The following is a 23,657-nucleotide window of genomic DNA, read 5'->3' on the forward strand; positions in this document are numbered from 1 at the left end:
GTTGCACACTTACTTAAAAGTTCAGTGGTATGAGAAAAAACTGTATGTTCTATTTGGAAAAAAAGTTATAATGTGAAATAAAAATTTGTCTTTTCTACTAAACCATTCAAGGATGACCCTAAATTCATTTATGAGGGTTGTTTTCTACAGTCTCAGTTGCCACAGTCGTTTCTGCAGGTTAGTGTGCTGCCCTTTAATCTGAAGAAATAACTTATTTCTTTTTCTAATCACCGAGTCTGTCTTCTCATCCTATCCAGTAAGTCTCCCCTGACCCAGGGTTCTGGGTGATTTTTACGAACCCTCACCCTTTTCCTAAACCTCTCCAGTCCATTTCCTTCTCCCCTATTCTTTATCTACATTTACATAGATAGTTCGCAAACCACTGTATGGTGTGTTGCAGAGGGTACCCTGTACCACTACTAGTCATATACTTTCCTGTTCCATTCGCCTATATGCCTCCATATGAGTCCTAATTTCCTGTATCTAATCTTTGTGGTTCCTATGTGCAACTTACGTTGACAGCAGTAGAATCATTCAGCAGTCAGCTTCAAATGCTGGCCCCCAAAATTTTTCAGTAGTGTTTCTCGAGAAGAATGTCACCTCTTCCCTCCAGGGATTCCTATTTGAAATCCTGAAGCATCTCTGTAACATTGTTCAAACCTACTGATGACAAATCTAGCAGCTCGCCTCTGAACTGCTTTGATGTCTTCCTTCAGTCTGACCTGCTATGGATCCCAAACACTTCAGCAGTACTCAAGAATAAGCCACACCAGCCTCTTTTAAAGGTGAACACCTCTTTCCTAAAATTCTCCCAATAAACTGAAGTCAACCATTCACCTTCCTTACTACAGTTCTCACATGCTTATTCCATCTCATATTGACTTGCAACATTATACCCAGATATTTAATTGACTTGACTTTGTCAAGCAGGACACTAGTAATATTGTATCTGAACATTACAGGTTTGATATTCCTACTCATCCATGTTAACTTACATTTTTCCACATTTAGGGCTAACTCCCATGCATCACACTAACTGGAAATTTTGTCTAAGTCCTTTTGTATCATCCTACAGTCCACTTAACTTTGACACCGTACTGCACACCACCATGGCATCATCAGCAAACAACCACAGATGGTTGCCCACTCTGTCCGCCAAATCATATATACACACACAAAATTCAAGCTTTCGCAGCCCACGGTTGCTTCATCAGGAAAGAGGGAAAGAGAGGGAAAGACGAAAAGATGTGGGTTTTAAGGGAGAGGGTAAGGAGTCATTCCAATCCCAGGAGCAGAAAGACTTAACTTAGGGGGCAAAAGGGACAGGTATACACTCGTGCACGTGCGCGCGCACACACACACACACACACACACACACACACACACACACACACACACACACACACACACATATATCCATTCACACATATACAGACACAAGCAGACATATGTAAAGGCAAAGACTTGAGATGTCAGTTGAGGCGGAAGTACAGAGGCAAAGATATTGTTTAGTAACAAGTCATGTATGAGGGGCGGCAATTTGAAATTAGCGGAGGTTGAGGCCTGGTGGGTAACAGGAAGAGAGGATATATTGGAGGGCAAGTTCCCAACTCCAGAGTTCTGATAGGTTGGTGTCAGTGGGAAGTATCCAGATAACCGAACGATGTAATACTGTGCCAAGATGTGCTGGTCGTGCACCAAGGTATGTTTAGCCACAGGGTGATCCTCATTACCAACAAGCACTGTCTGCCTGTGTCTGTTCATGCGAATGGACAGTTTATTGCTGGTCATTCCCACATAGAAGGCTTCACAGTGTAGGCAGGTCAGTTGGTACATCACATGGGTGGTTTCACACGTGGCTCTGCCTTTGATCGTGTACACCTTCCGGGTTACAGGACTGGAGTAGATGGGGGTGGGAGGGTGCATGGGACAGGTTTTACACCAGGGGCGGTTACAAGGGTAGGTGCCAGAGGGTAGGGAAGGTGGTTTGGGGATTTCATAGGGATGAACTAAGAGGTTACGAAGGTTAGGTGGACGGCGGAAAGACACTCTTGGTGGAGTGGGGAGGATTTCATGAAGGATGGATCTCATTTCAGGGCAGAATTTGAGGAAGTTGTATTCCTGCTGGAGAGCCACATTCAGAGTCTGATCCAGTCCCGGAAAGTATCCTGTCACAAGTGGGGCACTTTTGGGGTTCTTCTGTGGGAGGTTCTGGGTTTGAGGGGATGAGGAAGTGGTTCTGGTAATTTGCTTCTGTACCAAGTCGGGAGGGTAGTTGTGGGATGCGAAAGCTGTTTTCAGGTTGTTGGTGTAATGGTTCAGGGATTCAGGACTGGAGCAGATTCGTTTTTCACGAAAACCTAAGCTGTAGGGAAGGGACCGTTTGATATGGAATGGGTGGCAGCTCTCATAATGGAGGTACTGTTGCTTGTTGGTGGGTTTGATGTGGACGGATGTGTGAAGCTGGCCATTGGACAGATGGAGGTCAACGTCGAGGAAAGTGGCATGGGATTTGGAGTAAGACCAGGTGAATCTGATGGAACCTCCTGACCTCACCGATACCCCACACTCCTACCTTCTACCTACCTCCTAAAATTCACAAACCCAAAGATCCTGGCCGCCCCATTGTAGCTGGTTACCAAGCCCCCACAGAACGTATCTCTGCCTACCTTCATCCCATTACATGCAGTCTCCCATATTTCATCAAAGACACCAACCACTTTCTCGAACGCGTGGAATCCTTACTCAATCTGTTAGCCCCGGAAACCATCCTTGTAACCATTGATGCCACTTCCCTATACACAAATACCCCGCACGTCCAGGGCCTCGCTGCGATGGAGCACTTCCTTTCACGCCAATCACCTGCCACCGTACCTAAAGCCTCTTTCCTCATTACCTTAGCCAGCTTCATCCTAACTCACAACTTCTTCACTTTTGAATCACAGACATACCAACCATTAAAGGGAACAGCCATGGGTACCATGATGGCCCCCTCATACGCCAACCTATTTATGGGTCTCTTAGAGGAAGTCTTCTCGGTCACCTAGGCCTGCCAACCCAAAGTTTGGTACAGATTTATTGATGACATCTTCATGATCTGGACTCACAGTGAAGAAGAACTCCAGAATTTCCTCTCCAACCTCAACTCCTTCGGTTCCATCAGATTCACCTGGTGTTACTCCAAATCCCATGCCACTTTCCTTGACGTTGACCTCCATCTGTCCAATGGCCAGCTTCACACATCCGTCCACATCCGTCCACATCAAACCCACCAACAAGCAACAGTACCTCCATTATGACAGCTGCCACCCATTCCATATCAAACGGTCCCTTCCCTACAGCTTAGGTTTTCGTGACAAATAAATCTGCTCCAGTCCTGAATCCCTGAACCATTACACCAACAACCTGAAAACAGCTTTCGCATCCCACAACTACCCTCCCGACTTGGTACAGAAGCAAATTACCAGAACCACTTCCTCATCCCCTCAAACCCAGAACCTCCCACAGAAGAACCCCAAAAGTGCCCCACTTGTGACAGGATACTTTCCGGCACTGGATCAGACTCTGAATGTGGCTCTCCTGCAGAAATACAACTTCCTCAAATCCTGCCCTGAAATGAGATCCATCCTTCATGAAATCCTCCCCACTCCACCAAGAGTGTCTTTCCGCCATCCACCTAACCTTCGTAACCTCTTAGTTCACCCCTATGAAATCCCCAAACGACCTTCCCTACCCTCTGGCTCCTACCCTTGTAACCGCCCCTGGTGTAAAACCTGTACCATGCACCCTCCCACCACCACCTACTCCAGTCCTGTAACTCGGAAGGTGTACACGATCAAAGGCAGAGCCACGTGTGAAAGCACCCACGTGACTTACCAACTGACCTACCTACGCTGTGAAGCCTTCTATGTGGGAATGACCAGCAACAAACTGTCCATTCACATGAACGAACACAGGCAGACAGTGTTTGTTGGTAATGAGGATCACCCTATGGCTAAACATGCCTTGGTGCATGGCCAGCACATCTTGGCACAGTGTTACACCGTCCGGGTTATCTGGATACTTCCCACTGACACCAACCTATCAGAACTCTGGAGAGGGGAACTTGTCCTTCAATATATCCTCTCTTTGAGAGAGAGAGAGAAAAGAGAGAGAGAGAGAGAGAGAGAGAGAGAGAGAGATAACAACAGCAGTTGTATCACACTTCCATGGGCCACCCTTGTCTCTGATGAACACCTACCAATGAGGACAACATACTGGGTTCTATTATTTAAGAAGTCTTTGAGGCACTCTCATATCTGTGAACTTATTTCATTTTCTCATACCTTCATTAACAGCCTGCAATGGGGCACCGTGTCAAATGCTTTCTGGAAATCTAGAAATATGGGATCTGCTTGTTACCCTTCATCCATACTTCGCATTATATCATGTGAAAAAATGAAATCATCGTATGGCATTGCTGGCCGGGAGGTCCCATTTGGGTTCGGCCGCGAAGCGCAAGTCTTGATTCAGTTGGCCCCACATTGGGCAACTTGTGATCGATGATGAGGTTGAAATGATGATGAGGACAACACAATACTCAGTCAACGAGTGGAGAAAATTTCCAACCTACAGCAAACAGAAATTAGGGATATTGGCCTGTAATTTTGTGGGTCCATTCTTTTACCCTTCGTATACAGTGGAGTCACATGCACTTTTTTTCCAGTCGCTTGGGACTTCATGCTGGGTGAGAGATTCACAGTAACTGCAAGCTATGTAAGGGCCCAATCCTGTAGAGTTCTCTTTGTAAAACTGACCTGGGATTCCATCTGGAGCTAATGATTTATTTGCTTTCAAATATTTCAGTTGTTTCTCTACACCAGGTATGCTTACCACTATATCGTCCATATGGGAGTCTGTCTGATGGTCAAATGATGATATGTTTGTCTGATTCTGCTGTGTGAATGATTTCTTGAATGTGAAATTTAAAACTTTGGCTTGTGTTTTGCTTTTGTGAACTGCCACACCAGGCTGGTCGACAAGGGACTGGATGGAAGCCTTAGACCCACTTAGCGATTTTACATAAAATGAAAATTTTCTAGGATACTCTGTCAGATCTTTTGTTAAAGTGTGATGGTGGTAGTTGTATGCTTTGCGCATAGAGGTATGTTTGTCTGATTCTGCTGTGTATATGATTTCTTGAATGTGAAATTTAAAACTTTGGCTTGTGTTTTGCTTTTGTGAACTGCCACACCAGGCTGGTCGACAAGGGACTGGATGGAAGTCTTAGACCCACTTAGCGATTTTACATAAAACGAAAATTTTCTAGGATACTCTGTCAGATCTTTTGTTAAAATGTGATGGTGGTAGTTGTATGCTTTGCGCATAGATGTATTCACAGATGAACAAGTCTCTACTAACCTTCGCTTGTTGTCATTTGTGTGTTCCCTTTTGAACTGAGAGTGCAGCAGCCTCTGCTTCCTCAGTATCCTTTGAATTTAGTTATTAAACTATGGTGGATCTTTTCCATCTTTTATCTACGTACGAGGCACATAACTCTCCAGACCATGATTTATAATCTTCTTAAAATTCTTAAAGTTTGCCCATAATTTCTCTACATCCATCTTACTGAAACTAAGTGATGCCAATTCATTGTCTAAGTGAGATGGTAATAACTGCTTATCTGCTCTATCTAGCAGAAACACTCTCCTAGCCTTCTTTACTGATTTATTAACTTTGGTAATTATAGTTGCTATAATGACTTCATGATCACTAATCCCTGGCCTTTTTGTAGTGAAAAGGTCTAAGATATTACCACTGTGTGGGCTGCTGAGCTAGCTGCTCAAGACAGGTTTCAGAAAACGCGCTCAAAACTATTTCGCATGACTGTCTGTCTGCACCTCCCACAATGAATCCATAGATATCCCAGTCTATACTCAGTAGGTTAAAGAAGAAGGAGTCACTGGCTCTGAAAGCATGCATACATAAAACCTTTTTTGATATGTGTGTTCCCCTGCCACTGCTTGGTGAGTAGATTTTTTATCTATCCAATTACATTATACTGAAAATTTTTTTTTGTAACATTTAACTCTTGCACACAATGGTCTCCATATATAACTTTTATATAACATCTTATCTTCAGTTAGTCAGCCTTCCAAATTTAGTGGCATTAGCAGAATTCAAACATACTTTTTCACCTGCAAACAAAATGGCTTTGTGATCAGCTGAGGTGTAATGCATATACTGGAAGCTTCCAGCACTAACAGTCAGCAGAACTATATGTTGAATGCTGATCCGAGTTACAGTATTTAAGAATAAAAAATTACAGCATGCTTTTGTCACTGAGTAATACCTAAGTCACAAAGATGCATACATTTATTATACATGAAATACCATCTCCTTGCCTTACCCCTGTATTGGTCTGGTAACTCTCTGAGAGTTGTCCTCTAAACTCTACTTTCAATTTGGTGTTGCACAGGGTGACTTGCACCAATCTGTTGAGTTTTTTGTTGAGTCCTAGTTCCTTTCACATTCCAAAGAGCATGGTTCTATCCAAAGAGTCATATGCCTTTTGGAAGTCTACGAAGGTAGCTACCCACTGCCTGGCTTATTTCTTGCTGTATAACATGGTGGTCTCAAAGTTTTGTATTTGTTCAATACTGGACCTGTATTCCTCTAACTCCTTGTCCTGCTGTCTCGTGTGTCATTGAAGATCTTTGAAAAGCTTTTGTATGTGACTGCAAGCAACAATATTCTTCTGTAGTTACCAGGATCAGATTTGTTCCTGCTTTGCGAATTGGGTGGATAATGGCTGAGGTCCTGTTATCTGAGAGTTTTTTGCTAGCTTGTGTGTCCAGGATTACTGTGTGTACTGTATAAGCTTGTGTATGTTTCCTCCAGCTAATTTCAGCATTTATGTCTCTATACCATATTTCTCAGAGGCTTTGTTGTTTTTGAGGAGATGTATGACATTTTCCTTTCCTATGTACGTGGGAAGAGGGATATGCTTGGTGTTGGGGTTAGTAGGTTCTCTAACTGGGAGTTATTGAGTGGATTCTTTGGCACTTAGAAGTTTCTAGAAGCAGTCAGCTACCGTTTTAGTCCATTTTCTATCACTGGTGCATAGTGATCCATTTTCTCACTGGAGATGTAAAGTAGGCAATATGTACTGCATTCTCTGTTGTTTGAAGCCCTTATATAGTTCTCTGGTTCTTCCCTTTAAGGTTGTCCTCCACATGCTGAATAAATTGTCCACTGTTCTTCCTCTTTGCCCCCTCCTATGACGCTAACTGTGAGCTTCCTGTGTGTAATAAAGGCTTGTAAGTTGACATCATTCTTGTGCATCTGTAGCATCGTCACACTTGCTGGACCACCAATTGTGCTCATTCCTCTTAGCTCTGCTGGAGAATGTCTCCTGAGCTGTTGTTACTATGATATCTCTGAGTTGATTCTGGTGTATAGAGGTGTTCACCCTGTTGGTATTCTGGTTCAGCCATTCTTGTTAGCTAGTACTATCATACTAAAGTTTCGTGAATCAAATCTGGGGATCTTCTTATTCTTCACTGGTGTATTATTGGTCCTTTTTAGATGCCTTAGATTCATTTTTACCAGTGATAGGTAATAATTGGAATTGAAGTTAGTTCCTCTAATCACCATAACATTCATAATGCTGCAATGGTTTTGTCTGTCTATTGCTACGTTGTCGATCTGGAACTCACCCAATATGCTGTTTGGGCTGCGATATATCTTGGTCTTCCTCGGTAGATGTTTAAATGCCTTGGACACAAGTAGTAGTCCATAGTTAGTGCATAGGCTGATTAAACATTTGACATTGATTGTGTCACAGGCTGGATATCTTCCAGTAATCTTTCAGTTTTCATGTTAGCTTCCAATGTGGGTATTGAAATCTCCTAGCGAAATAGACATATGGTGATGCAGGGTTTCCTTGAAAGTCGGCAAGCACTGGTCTGTGGTCTCAGGATTTTTCTAATCACAGTCATTGGTAGGAGCATGGAAATGGAACAGAGTGTTTTATTGTAGGACCTGAAGGATATTACCAAGGTTCTGTCATTTGATAAAGAGAAGCCAAGCAAATAGGTTATGACCAACATAACCTATTTGTAGTGTGTACTGCAGAACCATTCCCCTTGAAGGGTACATTCTCCATAATTCTCAAACCAGTTTTTCCTTCATTATTATTATTATTATTATTATTTTTTGTGACGGCCTTCGTAGCGACAACACTTCGCTGTAGAAACGGCCTACGAAGTCACCGCCACATTTTTAATAGCGGGCCGACCGGTCCGCTGGAACAGTGAACAGAAAGATGAAAACCCAAACACTCGGATTAAATGAAAGTCGGTACTTATCTTTATTAACGACGATACAGAACACAGTGGTGAACATGGTCTACAGAAATCTGTCTAGTTCAAGTCGGAGCGGCTAGGTCAGCGTCGGCTGACGACAAACAACAACTCTGCTGCGATGAACACACAACTGACTAGCAGGTACACAATGCGGTGGCGAGTATACAACTGAGCGGCGAATCCAGAACTGTCCTAGTGCTCGCGACTCCAGCGCTTAAGAAGCCAGAAGCCAGCGGTGGCGCGCGCAGACATGCGGCGATTTCCTGTATCGCTGGCGCTGCTTATGCGGACGGCGTCCAGACTTTGATGCTGCCAACCTTTTTGGCAGCGGGCTCGGTTGGCATTACGGGCTAGGATATAACATTATTATTATTATTTTGTATGATAGCCCTAATCCAGATGGTAGCAATTGGCAGGCACACTGCTTCTGTCTCCATATAAACTAAAACATCATTTCGAAAACATACTTAGAGGCAAAAGTAAAGAATTGAAAGCTATAAACTGAAAAAATAATAATAAATAACTTGGAATCTAACCAGCACAACATAAAAATGATCGATTTTGTTTTCTATTTTTGAGATGCAGTTTGTAATATTTGGTTGTTTATAACGTCTAATTGAAACTCCTGCATTATGTTACAGATGATGGTGATGCTGGAAGTTCATTTGGATCACGTCGTGATCTAAACAGAATTTCAGATGCACCCATACCTGAATGGGTTGTAGTAGGTGAGAGTGTCCTTATTCGACCCTATAACTCTTCAGGTGTTGTTGCCTATGTAGGCGGAACTGAATTTGCGCAAGGAACATGGGTAGGCGTGGCTCTGGATGCCCCAACAGGTAATAAATTTTCTGAAATACATGTTAAAAGGCCATGATTTGCCACATTTTCATGTTAATATCTTTTGATTGTTGTTCTTGTCTGCATGAAACTTTTTTTAATCAAAATAGTCTGCAGAAGTAGGGTCAGTGGTGGTTCTTGTAATTCCAAGAAAAGTTTGAACTTTGAGAATCAGACACTTAAGATAAGAGCAGAAACAGATGATGATAAAGTGCATTCTACTTACTTCATAGTAAGTGATACTGCAAGGGAGAAGACAACTGAGATTAAGTGATGCTAGTAAACTGATACATGCCCTGTATATTGTACATTTGCGCATTTAAGGCACCTGGGATGATAGTAATAGATAAATAAAAATTGAATTTTTTGGTAGAAAGACCCATGAAGAAGGTTTTGTCTGGAAGTAAACTGTCACGATGAAAATTAAATAGTAATAAAAAAGACCTTGGTCTCTTTGTGTGTTGAATGAATGGTCCAGATATAAAAATAACAGTGAATAGCTCTGTATGGAGCAGGGAAGTGGATATAAATTTAAAAAATATCAGTATATGCAGTGCAGAAACTGTAAGAGGTTTCTGTACAACATAGGCCTAAAATATATACATGCAGGACATGCAGGTAGAGGTGATTGACAGTGTTCAATCTTTGGATTAAACCTAATAATACATGCAGTTGGGAGAAGCTTACAAGAGAACTGCTGAAATATACAGACAAATCTTTATTTGCTATGAGAATTTTATCAGGCATATGTGTTTTAAACATAAAAAAGTTGGCAGACATTACTTACTTTTATTCCTCAGTCTCACATGGTATCATATTCTGTGGAACTCATCAGGACAAAAGCATATAGTTTGAATTCATCTTTCAGAAGCCCATTTACAGAACTGTGTCCTAACTAGTACTTCACAGTGTACTTATTCCTGTATGAAATTTATCATAAGTAATTTATCTCCGGTTGAAATCAACAACTTAGTTCATGGAATAAATACCAGAAATAACAGCCTTCATGAAGACATAACCACTTTGACCCAGCAAGGTGACCATTATTCAGGAACACACATTTTCAATAGTTTCCCACCTACCATAAAATATTTATCTACGATTTAAGTGGCCTAAAGTATTTATTGATGAATTTATTAGCAGACTCACCCATGTGCAAGCTTTATAAGAAAAGTACACTTGAGGTGATAAGTTGTGGGATAGTGATATGCACATATACATATGGTGGTATATTGCATACGCAAGGTATAAAAGGGCAGTGCATTGGTGGGGCTGTCATTTGTACTCAGGTGTTGGTGGGTCTGTCATTTGTACTCAGGTGATTCATGCAAAATGGTGTCCAACATGATTTTGGCTGCATGATGGGAATTAACAGACTCTGAATGCTGAATTGTAGTTGGAGCTAAACACACAGGACATTCCATTTCAGAAATTATTAGGGAATTCAATATTCCAAGATCCACAGTGTCAAGAGTTCGCTGAGAATACCAAATTTCAGGTGTTACCTTTCACCACAAACAGTGCAATGGCTTACGCCTTTCACTTAATGAACAAGAGCAGCATCATTTGTATAGCAACACTGCATGAAAGAACTGCAGATATCAATGTGGGATGTATGATAAACATATCCCTTAGGACAGTGTGGTGAAACTTGGTGTTAATGGGCTATGGCAGCAGATCAGTGACGTGAGTACCTTTGGTAACAGCACAACATTACCTGCAGCACCTCTCTTGGGCTCATGACCATATTGTTTGGACTCTAGATGATTGGAAAACTGTGGCTTGGTCAGATGAGTCCCAATCTCAGCTGGTAAGATGACAATGCACCATGTCACTGGGCCACAATTGTTCGTGACTGTTTTGAGAACATTCTGAACAGTTCGAGTGAATTGAGTTGGCCACCTAGATTGCCCAACATGGCAACAAAATTCTGCTTCAAGTCCTGCTGTCTCCTTGGTTGTGCAACAGAGGGGCAGAGATACTGCTACTTACTCATCTACTGATAAGTAATATTCACTGTCTGTAACTTACGATATTGGTCATTTTTGATTTTCTGGTGGCACTAGTTGTTTATAGTGTTTGGTTGTTGTTCTGAAAATGCCATATTATGTTACCAGGTCAGCATAACCCCACCTACTGAGGACTAATTGCCTTGCACAACCATCTCACACTGAATTTGTGCCTTCAAAATGACAGGCTTAGTTTGTTGGGTAGTTTCATGTACCATGGATCATTTGCATGGTAAATAATAATGAAATGATGTGGAACAAGCATTTTAAATTAACATCACACATTATTTTGTAAACACAGCTAAATACTGAACATTTATGTCTTTTGTTTATTATTATTATTATTTTATTGTTATTATTATTAAATACAGACATGAGTTAGTATTCTTACCCACCACCCTTTACACATTACAATAATATAAATTCTTCTACAGAATTGAAGGAGTTGATATGGAGAAACTTTTTCAGCTTGTTTTCAAATTTTACTTTGCGTAAACTGATGTGCCAGGAAAACAGCATACTCTCTTACCATCTCACAATGGAAGATCTGAATAGAGCACTGAATAAATGCAAAACTGGTAAGGTGGCAGGTATGGATGACTGCATCGAACAACTTAAAAGATTTGGTCCTGTCAGTAAGCAATAGTTCTTGGACTTATTCAACAGTTGAATCAGCTACTGCAAAATCCCCAAATTGTGGAGAAAAGCCAGAGTTATTGCAACACTCAAGCCTGGCAAGAATGCAAGCGATCCCAACAACTACTGACTAATCTTCTTACTGTGTCATTTATCTAAAATCTTGGAAAGAACGATTATGGACAGACTGTCTGATGTGGTAGAACCATTGCTCATGTCAGAACAAGCTGGATTTCGACCAGGGAGAAGCTGTACTTCACAAGTACTTCACCTAACAAAATATATAGAAGATGGCTATAAAAACAACAAAGTCACTGGTGTAGCTTTTATTGACTTGACATAAGCCTATGATACTGTTAACCACCACACACTGCTAAATGAAGTGCTTAACATAAAACATAACTGGGGATTACAAACTCTCCCAAATGATTGAGTGCTTTCTTCAGAACAGAAGGTTTTTTGTTGAATTTCAAGGTAAGCGGAGCAGATGGAGGAATGTAAAGAATGACCTTCTACAAGGGAGTGTGCTAGCTCCTATACATTTAACATCTGCACAAATGATCAGCCCTGCCCACAAGGGACAAAGATGCTGGTGATGCCGCTCTAGTGGTTCAAGGAACATCTTTTGAACATGTTGAAGACAAGCTCTCCCATGCTCTAGAAATTCGAAGTGGCTATTACCAAGACAATCAGCTGAAGCCAAATCCAGCAAAAACACAGATTCAGGCTTTCCATCTTATAAATAGACATGCAGCAAGGAAATTGCAGATGTTCTGGGAAGGTAAGCAATTAGAACACTGCTTCACTCCCAAATATCTTGGAGTAACTCTTGATCAAGCACTTATCTACAGAAGACATTGCTTGAACACCAAACGGAAGATGTCTGAAGGGAACAACATTCTCCGGAAATTATTGGTTTCAACATGGGGGACGCATCCTCACATGTTAAGAACTTCTGCTGTAGCTCTTTGTCATTCAGCTGAAGAATATGCTTGCCCTGTGTGGTGCAGATGTAGTCATGCTAAACAAATGGATATCACCTTGAATGAAACCTGCAGACTCATTACGGGATGTTCGAGATACACACCACTTGATAAAGTTTATTGTCTAGTGGGCATCCCACCTCCATATATCCATCGTGAATGTGCATCCAGACTGGAAAAGTCTAAGGCATTGAATCTGAAGACCCACGCACTACACGGGTATCAGCCAGCAGTACCAAGGCTCGAGTCAAGGAAAAGCTTTCACCATTCAACTGAAAGCCTCACTGAACCACCTTCGAACTTCAGACTCGACTCATGGTGTTCCAGATCCAGCCACCTTGCAGGGTGGATAATCCCGACCAAAAGCCTCCCATCAGGTCACAAAAAAATTCTGGTCAATATGGAAGACCCTCAATAGGCTGCATTCTGGAGTTGGAAGAACGAAGACTGACATTAAAAAGTGGGGATTTGCATGCGACTCCACGGGATGTGAGTGTGGTGAAGAACAGACAATGAGTCACCTTCTTGTCTGCAGCCTATGCCCAACGTCGTGCAAGCCACAGAATGTCATCGATGCCACCAAGAAAGCATGCAAAGTTGCTGCATACTGGTCACGCTGCATTTAATTGTAATTGTAATGCTTATAGTACCATGTCTTGGAACATTTTGTATAACTTGTAAGCTATAGTGTGTGTTTCTGACATGATTAAATAAAAAATATTAATTAAAAATTTCTGTAGAAAATAAGCATTCTTTACTTTATGAATGGCCCTCATATTTACTACATTATCCCTTTTGAACTGCAGTGGATTATTTAAAACAAATTTCATGATGGAATAACTGTACTGTGAAGCAGTAGCCAGAGTGCCCAAATCCTTAAACAGATGCCTACAAGATGATCATGGGTGAGCACCACATATTACTCATACAGCACATTTCTGAGCAATGAAGACTCTTTCTTAAAGATGAATCACCTCAGAACAGTATTCCATATGACACTAATGAATAAAATCTGCAAAACATGTCAACTTAGTGACTTGTTTCTCCCCAAGATTTGCAATGATTCTAAGTGAAAATATGGCTGAACTAAGTTGTTTTAAAAGTTCTAAAATGAACTTTTTCCTGTTTAAATTCCCATCAATATGGACACATAAAAATCTTAGTTTCCTCCCTATTTATTATTTCCACACTGTCTGCACACTTATTTATGTAATACCTCTAGATGTTCATAATTGAATATGTTGTATCTTTTCAAAATTGAAAGCAAGACCATCTGCAGGAAACCAGTCAGTGACACTGTTAAGAACATTTTTTACTATTTCTACTGTTGCTGTGTGCCTGCTTGGATTGATTACAATACTAATGTTATTTACAAAAAAACTAATACTGTGTTTGCATAATAGACAGAAGATCTTTTACATATATGAAGAACAATGGCGGACGTAGATTTAGCCTTGGGAACTCCATATGCGATTGCTCTCCATTCAGAAAAATCTTCCCTGATTACATTGGTTAAACTACTAGGTGCAACTTTCTGTATTCTTGTGGTTAGGTATGACATTGTATATTATTTAGTTATGCCATCAGTGCTATAAAATCTCAGTTTATCTAGGAAGATATTGTGGTTCACACGGTCAAATGCTTTAGATAGGTCACAGAAAATACTAACTGATGCTATTTTGTTACTAATGCTTGTAAAATTTGGTGGGTGAACATCTAAATGGTATTCTCATTAGAGCAACTCTTCTGAAATCCAAACTGTGATTTACAGATGATATTATTGTTACATAGGTGGGATATTATTCTGGAATATGTCACCTTCTCTAAGATTTTGGAAAATAATGTAAGTAGGTAGCGAAACATGCCAGCAGTTATTGACATCTCTCTTATCATCTCTCTTAAAGAGCACTGTAGCAACGGCACATTTCAGTCTCTTAGAAAAATGCCTTGAGTAAATGATGAGTTGCATATTTCAGATAAGACAGGGCTTATTGTATGGGAACAAATCTTTAGTGTTCTGTCGGAAGCACCATCCAATCCATATGAACTTTTAGTTTGGAGGGACTATCTAATTTTCTTAACTTCAAATGAAACAGTTTGCACTGCTGTGCTTTTTCCCTTGAACTGTTTATCCCTTTATCTTCTACAATACTTAGGAAATGTTCGTTTAAACACATTTGCTACTTGCACCTCATCAACTGTTTATCCCTATATCTTTTACTATACATGAGAAATGACCATTAAACACATTTTCTACCTGCAACTCATCATTTATAGCTCTTCCGTTTAAGTCAGTAGTGATGTTATCCTGCTCTTTGGCCAGTTTTTCTGTCTATCATTTCACTACATTCCATATAGCCTTAAGTCTGTTGTTCGAATTATTGGCTTCTGCATAATGTGCATGTTTCTTGATTTTTTAAAATAACTTTTTGTAGTAATTTTGAATAGTTTTTTCCCGTTCACAAGATACTTTAATCCCTCTAGTGATCCATGGTTTTTTACTTGTACATTTAATGTCTGATTAGCTTAAGCAGAAAGCTATTTCCAAATAATGATGTGAATTAATCATGGAACAGATTTTTATGTGAGAATCTGGTTCACTATAAATTTCACACCAGGTCATCTCTTGTTAACTATCCTTAAGTATCATAACTGATTTCTGCTGAGAAGGTTCTGTACTGTAAGGCATTATCTCATTTATTCTAACTGCACATCATGATGAGAAAGAGTATATGTTACTGGGTATATAGTTATTTCCTTGCTTTGACCTTCATGAAAAAAGTACCTATTAGGGTCCTGCTGTCTTTACCCACCCATGTTGGAGAGTTAGATTAAATGATTAAATTGTAGGATCCAAATAAGGTCTCCATATCAGTTTTCCTGTCATAATCACCACAGACTATTAACTGCTTGCTGCTTTCTGACAGATAGCAGGGCGTTCAACTGTCAAAATGTTGGCAGTTATCAAAGATGTTACCCAGTTAAATTCTTGTAAGTTATATATATATATATAGGTTGTGGATGCTTTAACATGATAATGTATCCACTCATATGACTATCATTAACAAGGAGCTTTCAGTCTGAACAAGAAACACCATCCTTGAATACCCCTGTTTCTCCGGAATGTGAATATTTTATAATATTTATATGAATATTTTATTTCCAAAAATTAAAGAACATCTCAAACAGAACAGTTTTAAGGCCACTAAAAAGGCATCATCTGGGGAACAGAATTGAAATTTTGTCATTGCTTTGAAGACTGGGATAAGCAAATGGAAAAGTGGAGTAAGAGTCATGGGAACCATGTTGTTATAACTGTTACATTTACCATTTCTTAACTGACAGTTTATTAAACACTTCAAAGGAAATTTTTAAAGAAATTACATCACCTTGTAATTGATTTTTTAGCTGTGAGTCAGATAATTATGACAACTTTAGCATGCTGTATCTGCATCCCTCATGATGAACTTAAATGAAGAGTGCTGAATGAAAGAGTTTCACATTTAATGTAAAGGGTCTCCCACACTGTAATCATGTCGCCATGTGATCACAGGCACCCCTTCCCTTTTGCAGGAAAGAATGATGGTACTGTGCAGGGCGTGCGGTATTTCACTTGCAAACCAAAGTGTGGAATTTTTGTACGAGCAGATAAATTAATACAAGATCGACGAGGCCGTGCCATGAGGACTGGAAATCGACAATCTGAATCGGCTCCACCTAGTGGTTCAATGAAGAGAAGCAGCAGTAGAGGTATGCCTATTGCTTTTGTCAGTAATATTTTCAAAGTGTACTGTGCAAGTGTAAATGCTGTTTTTTACTAGGCTGGAAAAAAAAGAAACACAGACATTCAGAACTGATAAGGAGTCATCCTCCCAGATTAGTATGTCAGGCCTCTGCAGGTGGCTGTTTGTTGTACAACATGTTTTTGTTTTCAGTGTTCTCTTGACCTCTTCTGATCTCTATTGTAGTTGTGTACTACCTTTCAACCATCACACTTAGTCTGTGCCTATGCCTCATCTCTCTTTCACATTTACTTATTTTCTACCTTGTTAAACTCTCTCATATCATGTGGAATCATCTGTTGATCAATGTTTCTTGACAGTTTCCTGTTGCTTACCATCTACACTTATGTTTAAATATTCTTCTATTCCCAGTTTGTCCTTTAATTGTCTCTGCACTTCATACCTATTCTGTGGCTTGAAATTTCATTTTGCTTCTCCCTTCCGTCTCTTACCCATCATCTGCATTCATCTCCATACTCTGTATGCCACCTTACAGTGTATGATAATACCATTTCAACCCAGCAGCCACTATGAATTAAGACAAAAAGTAATTACAGACATTGGCTGCTCGTAGGCATTGATTTAAATCCCCAGGTGTGAAAGAGTAAACGGACAACTAGTCAAATGTGAGTCAGACACAACAGTACTAAACTGGTGATGCACACAAACTCCTTTCACTGAATTAAAGCAGAATTATGAAAGCGACCATTTATAAATTTTGCATATAACACCACAGATGTTGAATAATAGTGTGTTCCTGGGTGCTCTGCCGAGTTGTTGCTTTCATTTTATGCACAATATTTTGACTACTGGCCCAGCCATCTTCTTTAGGTGCTGCAAGTTTTGCTGTTGTGTGTACTTGCTGTCTGGACTACAAACAGACTGTGAACTGTTGTTGATGCCATTTATACCAGAGTCCTATACCTCACACCGACTATGCCCTTTGATGCATTTTTATTTTTCAGAGCTCCCACTGATATTGCACAAAAGACATATTCTCTCAGTGTTTCCCAACTCTGGCGGTTGTGATAGCCAGCGAGATATTAACAAATTGAATGCCGGTGATGATGATAGTGATGATGATGATGATGATGCTGATGATGATTTATGGTGGAGGACACTAAACAGTTAGGTCATCAGCACCCTTGCATTAATGTTATACCAAAGAAGATGATAAATTTTTTGTCACGGTGCTGTCTCATCTGCTCCATCACCCCCAGGATAGCAAACAATTCCACGTAATAAACTGAAAACTGCCCTGGGAGCCCTATCCTGAGCATAGTGTCGGGGAACACGACAGAACAACCAAAAACATCTCCCTGCTTAGAACCATCCGTGTAGATGGTAATAAAATCTGGGTGGCTACGTAAAATTTCATTAATTTTAGAAACATGGTCTGGGGTACAATGCTTCTTGTAGGCAGTTAGTTCTAAAAGCAATCTAGGCCTTGGTAGTAGCCAGGGGGACACCATACTCCACCCCTGGATTTGGACCTTAATGCCCCTCACCTGTAATAATTCAAGGCTCTCCCTTGCATGGACCCCAAATGGCCGTGTTGCCTGTGGTTGATGATCGAACAGCCATTCCAGTGGCTGAACAACGTAACTGCATGCTGGTTATGTAGGAATGGACAAAGCTCTATATGCTTGGTGTACCACGAGAAGATGTCGAATAGACAGCGGAGGCTCACCAGCCTCTGTACACAAAATAACAACAGGGCTCATACGATAGGCCCCCGTTGACAGCCTAATACCCTTGAGGTGCACTGCAGCCAGCATTTTAAGGTATGAAGGCCTTGCTGACTCATAAATATGGCATCCATATTCAAGTCGAGGTCACACGAAGGCCTTATAAAGTTGGAGCAGACATGCTGTCAGCTCCCCAAGACCTGTGAAACACATTTAAGGATGTTTAAGACCTTGAGACATCTCAGTTTCAGTTCTTTAAGATGTGGCAACCATGTTAACTTCTCATCAAAGATAAGACCCAGATACTTCACCTTTTCCTTAAAAGTAAGATTGGTGTCCCCCAGTTTTAAAACGTGGAGCTGCAACAAAATATTATGCCTCCAGATAGTATTGTAGGCCTTTTCCAAATCGAAGAAAACACTGATAAAGTGTTGGTTATGAAGGAAAGCTTGTTGAATGGCCACTTTGAGCACTGTCAGGTTATCAAGAGTGGAGCGATACCTCCTGACCCCACCCTGGGAGGGACTGAGTAGGGAGCCGGTTTCCAGAACCGACACTAGGCACCGATTGACCATACGCTCCAGTGTCTTTCCTACGCAGCTTGTCAGGCTAATACTACGATAACTACCAGGGTCTGTCCAATCTTTTCCTGGTTTTAAAATTGGGATTAAAATAGATTCCTTCCACGAGTTTGGAAAGTCACCAGTTATCCAAATTTTATTGAAGAGCTGAAGGAGGACTTCCTTTGACCATCGGTCCAACTGTTGTAACATGCTGTAGGTTATTTGGTTGTTTCCGGGGGTCACTCCCACAGAGAGAAAGGCTGGTTGTATTCTTCCATGTTGGTGGAACAGAAATCAAGAGCAGCTTTCGCCTGTGCCTCCTGATATTGGTGGAAGGTGGGATCCTGGCTGGAATCGGGCATAATGGATTTATATGATTCAGCCATTATCTGAGCTATATCCATTGTTGAAGTTACAAGAGACCCCTGTATTCATGTAGCTGCTATTTGGCGGTCAAGAGTTGTGCCTCGAGATCCTCCTAATGGCTTCCCATACTTTGCATGCAGGTGTGGACCTATTGATGGAGTTCAGGAACTCTTGCCAAGACCTCTACTTACTCTCCCAAATTATTCTCCTCGCCTTTGCGAGCGCCATTCGAAAGTTTGCAAGATTCTCATCCTTAGGGCATCGATTGAATCTGCGCATTGCTGCCCTTCTGTTCCTGATTGCAAAGCGACACTCATCATTCCACCAAGGGGCAGGTCACCTTCTAGGCACACTTCCACAGACTTTGGGATGGATGCATCAACAGCATGGTGAATCACAGCTGTAATGTGATCCACCCAGTCCTGGATCCCGTCACATTGCTCAAAAACAGCTAACTGCCTGTAAAGCATCCAGTTAGCCTTCTTGAATAACCATCTCAGTGGCTTTCTTCAGTATCTGCTCCATTAGGCAGATGGATCCAGATTGGGAAATGGTCACTACCATGCACTGCCCACTGAGCAGTGTCCTCAAGAGCAGGCGAGCAGAAGGAGAGGTCTATGGCTGTAGACAAACCTGTAGCATTGCTAAAATGTGTGGCTTGACCCATGATCAGCAGTATAAGATCTGTTGTGTGTAGCATATCCTCAAGTACCTGACCCTTGGGGCATGTGGTGTTAGAACCCCATAGTGCAGTGCACTGTGTGCATTGAAGTCCCCCAAAAGGAGAAAGGGTCATGGTAGTTCACCAAGAAGATGAGTGAGGACCCTACTATCAAGGGGCTTGTGGGGTGGTAAGTACACAGAGCACACTGTGATGTCAACATGGGCCACTATCTGAACAGCAACCACTTGTAGTGTTGTTGTTAAGGGAATAGGTGAGGAGTGCAAAGTGTCCTTTATGAACACTGCAATGCCATCTTTTGCCCTGCCACCAGTAAGGTCATCATTTCTATAAAGGTGATAACCTCCAAGTAAAGGTGTCAGTCTCTTTAAAATGAGTCTCTTGAAGGCAGAGGCAAAAGGGTCTGTCCTTTACAAGGAGTCTCAGTTCCACCAGATGAGTCCTGTATCCATTTATATTCCACTGAAGTATGGTAGCCATTTTGTCAATGTGGTCTCGATTTACCCGTATCTGTGCCAAGGTGGTGAGGCACTTGTAGAGTGAGGTGCAGTTTTGGGGCTGACTGGGTCTGATGATGAGGCATCAAAATCGATTATGTTCTCATCATGAGGCAGACATGCCAGAATGACATCTGATGGCACCCGGGTCAGCTTTTGACCCGTAAGTTGGGATCCTTTCCCTGCTCGCTTTCCCAGCAAGGATGAAGGGGAAAGGAGGTGGTGAGAGCCACATTTCTTCGACGAAACTTGGTGTTGAGGGACACACTGCTTTTGTGGTGCCTTCGGGCTGTGCACTGTTGAAGCATTACTGGTCTCTTCCCTTGTAGTTGTTTGAATCGCTATGTCTTTTGCTTTACTCTGGCACATACATGTGCAAGTACAGGTGCTAGAGGTAAATAAGGGAACACTGGACGTCGTCTGAGTTGAAGTGTTGACCCTAGTAACAAATTTCTGCACCCACGAAGCATAAGAAGTGGCAAAGACAGGGGGTTTCATCGCCTGATAGTCTGTTTTGGCTTCTGCCTACAGGATCCGCTTAGTCACTCTGATTTCCTGAATTTTGCATTCCTCTGCAAAAACAGGCAGGCTTGGCTCCAGACTGGATGGCTTCCAGAGTAGTTAATACAGACTGCTGGAGATGGACAATCTGTCCCAGCGTCATGGGCTGTCTTTCCACACTTCTCACAAGTTGCTTCGTCACTGCAACTCAGCATTGTATGGCCAAAACGCTGGTATTTGAATGCCGGACCCTAAGAGTTATTTAAATTGGAACTGCCATCTCTGTTTACTAGGTTTTCTGACATCTTTATTTTGATAGGCTCTGTAATTATGTTGTTCCAGAAATTTGACATTTGCACCACAATACTGGTCTCACTACATTTCATTTCATTTCACGATTATATTCAGGGCAGTGCTTGGCACCAGCTGATTTGCTTGGTTCCTTTAGTCAGATGTATTGCTCATGTTCTTTGCATCTCTCCGTGACTGTTCTCATAGTCTGCCCGACGTAAGACATTCCACATTATCCTGAAATGTGAGCTTTTGGAGACCTACATTACAAAAAGTAATTTTTATCTTAGTTGAGGGGAGCAAAATATAATTGATGCCATGTTTCCATAGGAGTTTACCAATCATTTGAGATATTGGAAAGTATAAGGTGGATATGCAATATTTGGCTTCTCTTTCTGTCTCAATCTTTCTTTTTCTTTTTTCTTTTTTTTTTTCTTTTTCTTCCAAACATTATTGAATTTGACTGCATCGCCTATTAAGTCTGATGATCTGGGGTGCCCATTTCTTTGAAACATTATTCGTAGGTGGTGTAATGCTTCAGCAAAGCTCTCCATGCCTGAAAGTATTTGAGCTCTATGCAAGGGTCTTTTGCACTGAATTTCTTTGTCAGATGGTGATGGCATGAGGTGTGGGGACAGAGTTCAGTGTGTGTAGGTTTTCTATATACACTGTAACCCAGAGATCCATGCATTCATCTCTTAAATAAGGCACTGAGGAAAGGTAGTTGGAGTTCCTTCATGAATTTTTCTATTGCAATGGATGGCGTTTAAATGTTACAGGAATACTTAAGATGTTCCACTCCAAGTGGCTACCACAAATGATTTTTATGAGGAGTAGACTATCAGAACCACCAAGCAGAGATGCAAGGAACATCAGTGACTTATCAGACTATCACTGGGCATTGCCTCAAATATAATCATGAAATACAGTAAAATAAGAACAGTGCTGTGGTGCAAATGGCAAGTTTTAGGGACAGCATAATTAAAATGTTTATTGACATAAAGATGTCAGTAAACCTAATAAATAGGGAGGTGGTTTCAATTTAAATAATGCTTGGGATCTGACACTGAATTTATTAAAATCTCGCTGACTGTCATGTCCCTGACAGAAATTGCATTTCATGGAATATCAGAGTGCGCTCTGAAAAACAAAGGAACATAAAGAGCATAGTGGATGTTACAAATCAAATTCAGTTGCAAATAGTGGTGTGAGACCAACAATAGTTCAGAGTCTGGTTGGAGTCCCGGCAGCAAGTACACATAATAGCGGATATAGCCGGGTCTGTCATTGAAATATTGTGCATAAAATGGGAACAACAGTTCAGCAGAACACTAGGACAGATCACATCTCTTCACTCAATGTGGATGAGATATTCCACAATGTGCAGAAGTCCGATAAGCTCCACCAGAAGAAGGGTCAACTTCTCACTACGTTGACATTCCTAACAAGATGTTGAGATGAATAAGTTGTACCTAAAGTTGCTAAAATCAAATATCACATTAACAAGCAAGCACAGAAATGGTTAATGTGATATGAGAGCCCGCCTGTAGCCCAAGAAAGAATTTGTGACACTCAACGAATGCTAGATGTCACTTCAAAAGCAATTCTTCATCTCCATCTATACAAGTCAGCAAAGCTCTCTGCTATTCTTGGAATGCAGAATCAGTGCAGTTGAAAACATGTATATGACAGGAAGCAAAATTCAGTCGCTTGCACAAAAAGGCAAGACAAGATTCAGGGATTCATCCTCACTGACAGAAATATGAATTAAGATACAGCAAAGATCTGTGGTAAGGGATAAATTGTGCACCCACTGAAAAACTGCACCAATAGCAGATCATATCATCTCGGTAGGGCATGTTATAGCTTCTCTCCAGCTGGAAGTGACAGAAGAGTTTTGCCACAAAACCTGTAGAGCACTTACCAAGGTGCCAATGCTGAGATCAACCATCTGCAGGGGAGAGCAAGAAGCATTGACAAATCTTCAGGAGGACAAGCAAAATGTACTATTGTCAGCCGGCAAGGGTATCACTAAGATCCTAATGTCATGTGTGGACTACAGTAACACGATTTTTGATTGACATTGCATACAGACAGGTAGGTGTTGACCCTGCTACTAAAATCAAGAGAAAGATACTGACTCTTCTCAGTCAGTCAGGCTTGTCACAAAACGTCATTAAGGGTCTTAAAACATTAGCAGCAGTCTCACTACAATTTTATGGTCTTTCTAAAGTACACAATGAAGGAATTCCCCTGAGAGATGTAGCTAGTAATATTGGTATACCTAAATACCAGCTGGCAAAGTACCTTAAATGTATTCTCAGTGTATGCAGAAATGCAAACACCACATCCACAACTCCACTCACATTGTAAATCGCCTCGGTCAATTGCGGCTCCAGGGTGTTGATATTATGGTCAGTTTCAATGTAATCATGCTCTTTAAGACACTTTTGTTTTCTGTTTCCTTGAAGCTA

The 23,657-nt window shown here is 41.1% G+C and overlaps 1 protein-coding gene across 1 annotated transcript in view; it reads left to right on the plus strand.

The window, feature by feature from the left end:
• Window positions 1-23,657, plus strand: part of LOC126237473 (kinesin-like protein KIF13A) — a 218,073-nt gene that overhangs the window by 188,823 nt on the left and 5,593 nt on the right. The window contains exons 32-33 of the mRNA XM_049947615.1: window positions 8,987-9,184; window positions 16,387-16,563. Coding sequence (XP_049803572.1) covers window positions 8,987-9,184; window positions 16,387-16,563 — 375 coding nt within the window. The remainder of the gene's footprint in view (window positions 1-8,986; window positions 9,185-16,386; window positions 16,564-23,657) is intronic.

Source organism: Schistocerca nitens, chromosome 2, assembly GCF_023898315.1.
Source record: "Schistocerca nitens isolate TAMUIC-IGC-003100 chromosome 2, iqSchNite1.1, whole genome shotgun sequence".
Taxonomy (NCBI): domain Eukaryota; kingdom Metazoa; phylum Arthropoda; class Insecta; order Orthoptera; family Acrididae; genus Schistocerca; species Schistocerca nitens.